Source organism: Herpailurus yagouaroundi, unplaced genomic scaffold (assembly GCF_014898765.1).
Source record: "Herpailurus yagouaroundi ecotype Mexico unplaced genomic scaffold, PumYag 188, whole genome shotgun sequence".
Lineage (NCBI taxonomy): Eukaryota > Metazoa > Chordata > Mammalia > Carnivora > Felidae > Herpailurus > Herpailurus yagouaroundi.
In genome coordinates this window covers 7,812,671-7,822,285 of record NW_024412419.1, presented here as the reverse complement: position 1 = coordinate 7,822,285, position 9,615 = coordinate 7,812,671, and the positions used below count along the sequence as shown (strand labels likewise).

The 9,615-nt window shown below is 51.1% G+C and overlaps 1 protein-coding gene and 1 non-coding gene across 4 annotated transcripts; both read left to right on the top strand.

Moving 5' to 3' along the window:
- The first annotated feature begins 446 nt into the window (after nucleotides 1-446).
- ODC1 (ornithine decarboxylase 1) lies at nucleotides 447-7,659 on the top strand. Of its 3 annotated transcripts, none has more exons than XM_040496057.1 (12): nucleotides 456-559; nucleotides 2,983-3,129; nucleotides 3,233-3,351; nucleotides 3,636-3,809; nucleotides 3,986-4,158; nucleotides 4,424-4,558; nucleotides 4,676-4,757; nucleotides 4,943-5,026; nucleotides 5,811-5,973; nucleotides 6,056-6,168; nucleotides 6,461-6,675; nucleotides 7,173-7,317. In XM_040496057.1, exons 3-12 carry the CDS (start codon nucleotides 3,250-3,252, stop codon nucleotides 7,315-7,317), a joined length of 1,386 nt encoding a protein of 461 aa, XP_040351991.1. In that variant the 5' UTR covers nucleotides 456-559; nucleotides 2,983-3,129; nucleotides 3,233-3,249. The 3 variants fall into 3 exon arrangements, with proteins under 3 accessions (XP_040351990.1, XP_040351991.1, XP_040351989.1); XM_040496055.1 differs by having other exon boundaries at nucleotides 457-559; nucleotides 3,218-3,351; nucleotides 7,173-7,659; XM_040496056.1 differs by lacking the exon at nucleotides 2,983-3,129 and having other exon boundaries at nucleotides 447-559; nucleotides 3,218-3,351.
- LOC121044647 (small nucleolar RNA SNORA42/SNORA80 family) lies at nucleotides 1,894-2,028 on the top strand. Its single transcript, XR_005797409.1, has one exon. It is a non-coding gene; the product is annotated as a small nucleolar RNA SNORA42/SNORA80 family (small nucleolar RNA).
- Nucleotides 7,660-9,615: the final 1,956 nt, after the last annotated feature.

Sequence of the window (9,615 nt, the reverse complement as noted above, 5' to 3'; positions counted from 1 at the left end):
CCGGGGAGGGCGCGGGGCCGCCGGGGGCGCCCCGCGGCGTCGTGCGCGTGCGCGTGCGCGTGCCTCCCTCAGGGCCGGGAGGGGTGCGAGGCCGCTGGAGTCTTCCTGCGGCGTAATGCGCGTGCGCAAGTCCGCCGCAGGGCCGGGAGGGGCGCGAGGCCGGGGGCGGGCCGGGTGGCGCTCGGCGCTGCTGACGTACAACTGCCCGCGCCCCCCGCCCCTCCGTCCGGCCGCGGGTTGGCCGCAGCCACCGCGCTCCGCCCCCTTCCTCGGGGGACGCCCGGACGGAACCGATCGCGGCTGGTTTGAGCTGGTGCGTCTCCATGACGACACGCGCGGCGCTATAAATAGCGGAGCGGCGGCCCGTCGGCTTTGTCAGTCCCCTCAGCCTCCGCCGCCGCCGCCCCTCTGCCAGAGCTCCGGCGCCACCTCGGGCCGGCGGTCCTCCGCGGGAGGGAGCGAGGCGGCGGGCGGGCGGCTGACGGGGGCGGCCGGCGGTCCTGCGCGCTCGGCGGCGGCATCTCCATGGGGCTGGCCCGCGGCGCCGGTGCGCTCTAAGGTGAGAGGGGCGCGTCTGGGCGGTTGGGAGGCAGGAGGGGGGACGGCCACGTGTCCCTGCGCGCCGGGCCGGAGGCCGGGGGACCGACCCTGCGCCTGAATCTGTGAGGGACACGTGGTCGCAGAGCCGGCTGCGGCTCCCTGAGCCTGGTGGTCGCTGCCCTCCGGGGCCTGGTTTCCCCCGTGAAGGGGGGCGCCGACCCCCTGGCCCTGTGCGGCCGCCCTCGCCGCGGCCCGTCCTGCCCGCGATGGCCCCGGCTTAGGGCAGCCTGGGCTGGAGGGGACTGCGTTTCACCTCTTCCGAACCACGTCAGTGAGTGTTCAGAGCCGGAAGCTGATGGGAAGGCCCGGGGTTCCTTCAACCGCTATTCTTTTTTAAGACGCGTGTGGCAAGCCCGGCAGCAGGTGCAGGAGAGAGATGAGCGAGCCCGTGCAGGTCTCGGGCTCCCATCGCTCCTCTCACTTTTATTAGGATGAGGCAAACCGTTTTGCCTCGTTGTCCTGGAGTTTTGTATCCCTTAGTTTTCGCGTGCAGAGGAAATGACCCGATCTCGAAATTCGCCGGCGTTGCTGGAGCCGAGAGAGCCTTGTAGTAACTGTGGCGAAAAAGTCTCCATTCGCTGTGAGTTGCGATTGTCCGTTTAAGGAATCTTGGACTTCGCGATTGAAGAAAAGCCTAGAATGTATAAGATCGCAGGTCAGGCGAGCAGACATGCAGTTAGGAGGCAGCCCTCCGGTTTCCAGAAGAAAGCTGATGGTGGTTGTTTGAGAATCCCAAGTAATATGGGGAACGTATGGAGAGCACAGCCTCTGGAAATGTCTGGGGAGGACAAAGAATGTGTTGACTTCACGTAAACCTGAAATTGGGCAGAATTTAGTTGACTTGTGAAACGTTTTCCGTTCCTTTAAATCAGTCTCTGTCTCTTGTAATAGTTCCCAGTTGGCAGCAAAGAATTTCGTAGCAGAAAAGTGCGATCTTGTGCTAATTGACTCATCATTTTAAGGAGCTTAGCTATACAAACCCCGGAAGGTGGGATTTCTTTATGTTGCGAGTTATTAAAGTAAACCTTTAGAAGGTACTTAATAGTGACATAGTGCAAAGTAATGGAAACTTCCCAGGTGTAGGCTTGAACGTTGCCTTAAAGATAGGCCCTAACTGAATAACCCTGTCTGCCCCTGAGTGGCCTACGCTGTGTGTTATTTACACAGCCGAAAAGCGTTTGCTGTCCCCTTAGTCCCCTGCCTGCCTCTAGGGGTGCTTTGGGCAACGTAGGAGGCTGATAGTGCCAGAAAGTCACGTTACATTAGGTCAAGTCTTAAAACAAGTCCTACCACGCATGGGTTTGGATTTATGGCAGGCTCGTCGCCCTGGGCCTCTCATAGTGCCCCATGCCAGAGCCAACCGTGGCCCCGAACCATTGCCTGGCCTCCCTGCCGTAGGCTGCAGGCACTGAAGCGGGTCGCACAGTGAAAACAAAGTCCCCTGCCTAGCAGCAATTAAATAGGTTAAAATCGGTAATTTTAAGATCACTCCTTTACCAGTGTCCCATTTCATGAAGGCCAAGGACTGTGGCTCAGATTGTGACGAGCTTTATTTACTTTTGCTTATTCATAATCCACGTACGCTTCTTTATTTTTGTTATTCGTAAAGTTAGCCAAAAATTAACTTCCATGTGATTATTGTCGGTAGCTAAGCAAGTGTTAGGGTGCCGGTGAGGACAGAAGAGGTTGCCAGAGTTGTGCTCACTGGACAAGAGCCAACCCTGACTCCAGAATGCTGATTTCTGATCAGATACAGCAGCCATAGTGCCTCTTCTTGATAGGAAGATTGCAATTAAAAAAAACAAAACAAAACACATGCCTGGTATGAAAATAAAATAGCATAAAAATTCACAACATTTTTAGGAAACTTAAGAGCACAACGTAAGTTGAGCCTTAGACACTTCCACGATGCCTTTTGGTCACTAAGTTACTCTGGCGCAAGACTTAGCGAAAATAGGAAATACAAGATGTTTCTAGGGTGCCTTTCCGTAATTAGCGTAACGCTGTTTTAAGCTTCTAAAAAGCTAAAGCATCTCTGAAATCAAGTAAACTGACCACTATAAAATTTTGTCCACGTTTGTGAACTAAGTGAAGATTCTGAAACCGGCTTTCTGTAGGTTTTTTAGCATAAATACTTGAAATGCTTATTTTGGGATGTGCAGTACTCCATATGGAATTTTAGCGTGGGGCTTGAAAAAGGCTAGTGTTGAATCTGGTGTCCACTTGGATGGTGTAGAGGTTTGTGGGGTCATGTGACTTCCACCTGGAATAATGCGATTCCCGAATCCAGGGAGCGAGCTGTCTGCGGGGGTGCTGGAGTAGCCTGGCTTCCTGTGTGTGTGCAGTCCGCGTCTGATGTTTCGATTTGATGTGTTTCCCAAGGGAGACGGCGAATTCTGTGTTCATCAGAACTTTTCCACTGCTGCACCGAGGGCACGCCCTTCCTCCGGGGGGGCTTGGGATCCCGGAGAATTGCCTTTGTGAAAAGCTGGCAATAATTTCTTTAAATTCCGTCTCTTAGTTTTCCACGTAAGTATCCGTGGTTGCTGCAGGTTATTGTTAAGAATTATTAAGTGTCGCAGTGAATTCTGAGTGAATTTCTCCACCCTGTTTGCAGTTTGTTACGTTTCAGAGGAACATCAAGAAACCATGAACAGCTTTAGTAATGCAGAGTTTGACTGCCATTTCCTCGATGAAGGCTTTACTGCCAAGGACATTCTGGACCAAAAAATCAATGAAGTTTCCTCTTCTGTAAGTATATCAAGTCCATGCTGCCAGTGCAGCTTTGAAAATGCTGGGCAGATGAGTGGAGAACTTGAGTGGGAACCTTAAGGAAATGTAATGGAGCTCAAATGTCTTGTTAGGGAATTTGGGATTTATTAGCTGTGGATCACCCAGTGGTAATGGTGATATTCGTGTCAGTGACGGGAGTAAAAAGATGAGGGTTCACTGAGAACGATGGGAGAGAAGAGGGGCCGCATGTGGGATGTATTATTAGGCTGCTGCTGAGTCCCCTGCAAACACTCTTTCTGCAGGATGATAAGGATGCCTTCTATGTCGCGGATCTGGGAGACATTCTAAAGAAACATCTGAGATGGTTAAAAGCTCTTCCTCGGGTCACCCCCTTTTATGCAGTTAAATGCAATGATAGCAGAACCATAGTGAAGACCCTAGCTGCCATTGGGACAGGATTCGACTGTGCCAGCAAGGTAAGCAAAAGCGGCAGGGCTCCAAAGTCCTTCTATAAAATGGCGCTGGTGCTCCCAGCAGCTCAGATCAAAGTTGTGTTTCTTGGGCAGCAGATCGTAGTGCGCAAGCTGCCGTGTTTTTCTTTTCTTTCGTCGATTAGCCGTGTGTATATAATGCACGATCTATTCTTTTTCAGACTGAAATCCAACTGGTGCAGAGTCTCGGGGTGCCTCCGGAGAGGATCATCTATGCAAATCCTTGTAAACAAGTGTCTCAGATTAAGTATGCTGCCAATAACGGAGTCCAGATGATGACTTTCGACAGTGAAGTGGAGTTGATGAAAGTTGCCAGAGCTCACCCAAAGGCAAAGTGAGTTACTCCGTTTTGAGGGCAGGGTCAGGTATGGGGTCTGCAGGTTGTCCAACTCAGATTTCCGGTTTTGAGATTTCTGTACCTTAGTAAAGTATAAAAGTGTGCTGGGTCGGGCAGAGTCGAAAATCGGAAAACTTCTTGAGTGAAACCGTGTGAAGCTCAAACCGCAGGATGTCCGAGCCACAGAGCCTTGTTGTTTTAACCGTGGCTGTAAGCGGTCTTCTGTCATGGGAAATTTTTCATACGATCTTCCTGCTTCTAGGTTGGTTTTGCGGATTGCCACCGATGATTCCAAGGCAGTCTGTCGCCTCAGTGTTAAATTTGGTGCCACACTCAAAACCAGCAGGCTTCTTTTGGAACGGGCGAGGGAGCTAAATATTGATGTCATCGGTGTCAGGTGAGCTCTCGGTGGTGGCATAGACACTAAGATCTTAGTGCGCCTTTCATGGGTCTTCTGTAAATCGTTCTTTTCAGAAATAGCAAGAAATCATATATTCTCCTTTCTTTGCCCCAGCTTCCACGTGGGAAGTGGCTGCACCGATCCCGAGACCTTCGTGCAGGCCATCTCTGACGCCCGCTGTGTCTTTGACATGGGGGTGAGTATATGTAAACCCAAGTGTGGGGGTGGGAGGAGGGGGCAGGGCTAACAGTGACTAGACTTCATTCTAGAATTAACCTGCGGAAGTCACCGCATATTCCAGAGGCTTAAATCCATCTGCATACAATTTGAAGACTTGGTATCGATCTGACCACTCGATTGACCGAATGTTCTTGACTCTAGGCTGAGGTTGGTTTCAACATGTGTCTGCTCGATATCGGTGGCGGCTTTCCTGGGTCTGAGGATGTAAAGCTTAAATTTGAAGAGGTAATTATAATAAAACTAATACTCATAGTTATTTTCACAAGTTCCGTTTTGGAGTATTTTGAAACTTCTTTAAGTGTTTTAACTAATATCAAAAGAAATTGTACAAACAAAAACAATGTTTTGGTATTAGTATTTTCAGCAAGTTCTGTGCTGTTTAAAATTGTGTTTAATATCCTTTGGTTTTGTAAGCCAAAATGAGTCCGTTTCCCCCAAAATCTTGGAAAATAGTTGATAATGTTAGGAAATGTTGCTGTGGAAAGTGAGCACGCAGACTTTGGGACATCATTACCCCAAATGTGCTTTTTTTCTCGGTTTTGTATTTCTCTTTAGACATTTTAATTGTTTAGTCACTTAGGAAGTTAAAGTGGACATACTGTTAATTGGACCATTACAGGGTGGTTTGAGTTTGTGAAATAGGCCCACCTTGTAAAAATCTTCTGAGACAGGCAGGATGGCTTTATCCTGTTGGATAGATTAAAGGATTCAGGCCCCTTGAAACCTTAGTAAGCAGTAATAAATTTATACTATCACTTGATAGACTCATAACCCATAATATCTTCTAAAGGATAGGGGAGTGTCCGGAGGGGAATCCAGATGAAACCACGGGACACGCAGGCTGGTTTTTAGGGAGATGTTTGTTCTCTTGCCGTTGTTGCTCGATCCTAAACCTCCCTGCTGGTGGCTGCTTTCACCTTTTTTTATTCTGTTACTTCCCAGAGTGCTGGTTTTTGCTCTTCCATGAGAGTTCCCCTTGATGATGACCGTTCTTGTCTCTCTCTCCTAGATCACCGGTGTTATCAACCCCGCCCTGGACAAGTACTTCCCGGCAGACTCGGGGGTGCGAGTCATAGCTGAGCCCGGCAGATACTACGTCGCGTCCGCTTTCACGCTTGCAGTTAATATCATTGCCAAAAAGCTCGTAGTAAAGGAACAGACGGGCTCTGATGGTGCGTATAAAGGTTGAATCCTTGCTTGCGTAACTGTGCGTTGGTACAAAACGTGGTAATTGAGACCAGTCTGCCTTTCCAGATGAAGATGAATCGAGTGAACAAACCTTTATGTATTACGTGAACGACGGAGTGTATGGATCATTTAATTGCATCCTTTATGATCATGCACACGTGAAGCCCCTTTTGCAGAAGGTACTTTTTTTTTAAGTTTCTTTTACTCGTTTTGAGAGAGGGCGTGTGGGGAAAGGGCAGGGAGGGAGGGAGAGAATCCCAAGCAGTCTCTGCGGTGTCACTGCAGAGTCCAGCATGGGGCTTGAGCCCACGGACCCGCGAGATCATGACCTGAGCCAAAATCAAGAGTCGGATGCTTAACCGACTGAGCCACCCAGGCCCCCCTGTACCTTTTGAATATAACACATACACCAGTGAAAGATGTTTGGTCCTAACAAGTGTAACTAGGTATATTTTTCTGTCTGAAACGCAGAGACCCAAACCAGATGAGAAATACTACTCAACCAGCATATGGGGACCAACATGTGACGGCCTTGATCGCATCGTTGAGCGCTGTGACTTGCCCGAGATGCACGTGGGCGATTGGATGCTCTTTGAAAACATGGGTGCTTACACTGTTGCTGCTGCTTCTACTTTCAACGGGTTCCAGAGGCCAACCATCTACTACGTGATGTCGGGGCCGACATGGTTAGTGACCAGAGTCTCCGTGCACGTATGTGGGTCTCGTAAGAATAGATTTCTTCTTGGGTTTTTACTGGCTCTTGTCTGGTTGAGTAAGAAATCATTCTATTTGGATTTAAATACAGTGTTTTTTAAAACAGTTTATTTTCTGCCTGTAGTAAGAATATGTGCTTTCCAGAATTTGGAAAATACAAACGGAAAGAAAATCCTCCTGATACCGATCTGTATTTCCTTTCAGATTTTTGCAAAGGTCTAACTATTTCAAAAAAGAGCAATTAGGGTATTTCTGTATGACTAGAATATTTTGACAGGTGTGTACGGCCTGTGGTTTCCCTGTTACCAAAAGAATGGTTGTGAAGAAATGCTTGCCTTAGAAATACGTTGACTTGCCTCCTGATGACATAGTAACCGAGGAAGTAAATGGGCTCGTAAAGAAGTTATTCTCGTGGAGAGGCTGCCCGGGTCGGTGATCAGGGTTTCTGACTGTGCCACTTCTGTCTCAGGCAACGGATGCAGCAGATCCAGAACCACGACTTCCCGCCCGAAGCGGAGGAGCAGGATGCGAGCGCGCTGCCCGTGTCCTGCGCCTGGGAGAGTGGGATGAAGCGCCCCCCGGCCGCCTGCGCCTCGGCCAGCATTAACGTGTAGGTGCCGCTCCTGGAGCCGCTCACTCGGGAGTTTAGCTTGAATTCTGGGATTGGGGGGGACCGTCTAACTTAATTACCGCTAGTTTCGAAATGTCTTTGCAAGTAGGGTTGGCACGGATGCAACAATACGGAAGACTAGGAGTTGGGGTCACTTATCTGTGTTCCTATGGAAACTATTTGAATATTTGTTTTATACGGATTTTTATTCACTTTTCAAACATGCTACTAAAGAGTGCCCCTCAGCTGCTGAGCAAGCATTTGTAGCTTGTGCGTCAGCAGAACGGGCCGAAAGCTTAGTGCTGTGACCGGTTTTAAAAATAAAGTATCTTGAAATAATCGGGCATTGGGGAATTTTTACACCGTGTCCATTCCAAACGGCTCATCCCGAGTGTGTGTTGTGAGGGGGGGACCGATGTTTTGCCCCACTGCCGAGAAGGTTGTCGCCGAGGACTTGAAAACCCGTGGTTTTCGGTATTTTGAAAAGCCATCAAAATTCCCTTCGTCCTGTTGAGCGTTTTTCTTTCAAGTACGTGAGTTTTGTAGAAAGCTGGCCGCGTATTTGCATAAAGAACAGTGGACCCGGCCCACGTGCAGGCGGAAGGAGAAGTGTGGACGAGACAGGCCGTGCCCTCTGCTGCTGGCCCGGGTCAGACCCCCGAGTGTCCACAGAAGTGGCTGGTGGAGGAGGGCCCAGAGCCCCTGGTTGACTTGACTGTCGCGTCAGGGCTTGTGCCCAGGGAAGGAGGGCCCGTGAAACCCCTTGCGTGCTGCCTTCAGGCCCCACCTTTCCTTCCCGCCCGTCTTCTCTCCCAGGACAAGCTGTGTAGCTATGCGTTAGGAAAGTGGTACAACGTTTGGCAGTCAACTTACTTTAATAAATTCGACGACCATTATCCCGCGTTGTAGAGTTCTACCTTTGACCTCGTCCGCTGGCTTTTATGTTCTCTTCCTCAACTCCAACCCCTCCTGCCCAAAAAAGGACAGCAGGTAACCCCCAAGATGGGAACGTCGAATCCCTGCAGTAGCTGTACATGGGGAGGGGAGGCCTGGCTCTGGTAAGCCACCGGCCCCCACCGGTCCTCGAGCGGCGCCGTGTGTCTGGAGGTGCACAGGAAGTCCAGATGGGAAGGCTGCGGCTCCTCTCGGGGAGAAAAGGAAGCCGAGCCCGCCAGCTCCTGCCGTGTGAGTACATCTGCCAAAGGATTTGAGGGGAATGGCTTCTGTTTCCTAAAAAGCCACCTTCCCCCAAGACCCGAGTTGCACATGGACACTGCGTCGCTGTGATTGCCGTTGCCTCTTCCTCGGCGGCTCGGCCAGACTTGGGCTGGGCTCGTCCCCAGCTCTGATCTCCCTTCTTAGGCCCGCGAACATATTTTAGTTGTCAGATGTGAGTGATACCTCTCAGGAGCTGTGTACGAGATACAGGTCTGGCTGGAGTTGGGGCCGAGGGGAGGGAGAAGCCTCTTCCGTCGACACTTTGTCCCGCTTCTGTGAGCACATCCTCTTGTGATTCTTCAGGGTGTTCGTGGCAAGGAGTTGGCGTTGAGAAGTGGGACTAGTCACCAAGCGTGGGAGCTCAGGACATCAGGTCTTTCTACTTCAACAGGAAGGAAGGATGACCTTGTAGTGGTAGCAGTGAACTTGGACGGAAGAGAGAAAGAGGGAGAGCGTACTCCTCACTCAAAGTATGCCAGGGACTTGGAAACTGCTCTTAGCAGTGAGGTAAAATGCAGTCCAGCCAACTGGCCGGTGGGGACAGAAGTGGGCATGGGTCGCCACACAGCAGCCTCAGCCCGACTCCTGGCAACCTGCTGAAGCTGCTCGTGACCCCCCCCCCCCCCCCCCCCCCGGACGGGGGCGGCCCCCCCCCCCCCCCCCCCGAGTTCCTAGGCTCTGCCAGGGCCGCACTCGGGTCTGGAGGGTGATGGGGCCTGGCCCCGGGCCCAACGGTCTTCACTCGTCCTTACACCCGGGAGGAGGCAAGTGAGTTTAGTCAGGACGGAACTCTCAGGTGCCGGGTGTGTGTGAACACTCCTCCAGAGACCCTCTCGGGTCCCGGTTCGCCGTGCAGGGCTTAAAGGTGGCACTAGCTAGTCATTCACAGAAACTGGATGTTTCTAGACTTGTAGCGTGAGGTCAGTGAGGATGGTGGCTCTGGGCCTCCACCAAGGCAACAGGTGAATTTTCCCTCCTGAAGGTGCTGGAGACCAGACAGGCCTTCCGTGGGGAGGGACCCAGGGGTTTCCAGCTATTGGTCTAAAGTCTAAGGTCCAAGGCAATGGTCTCTGGCTCTGCATTC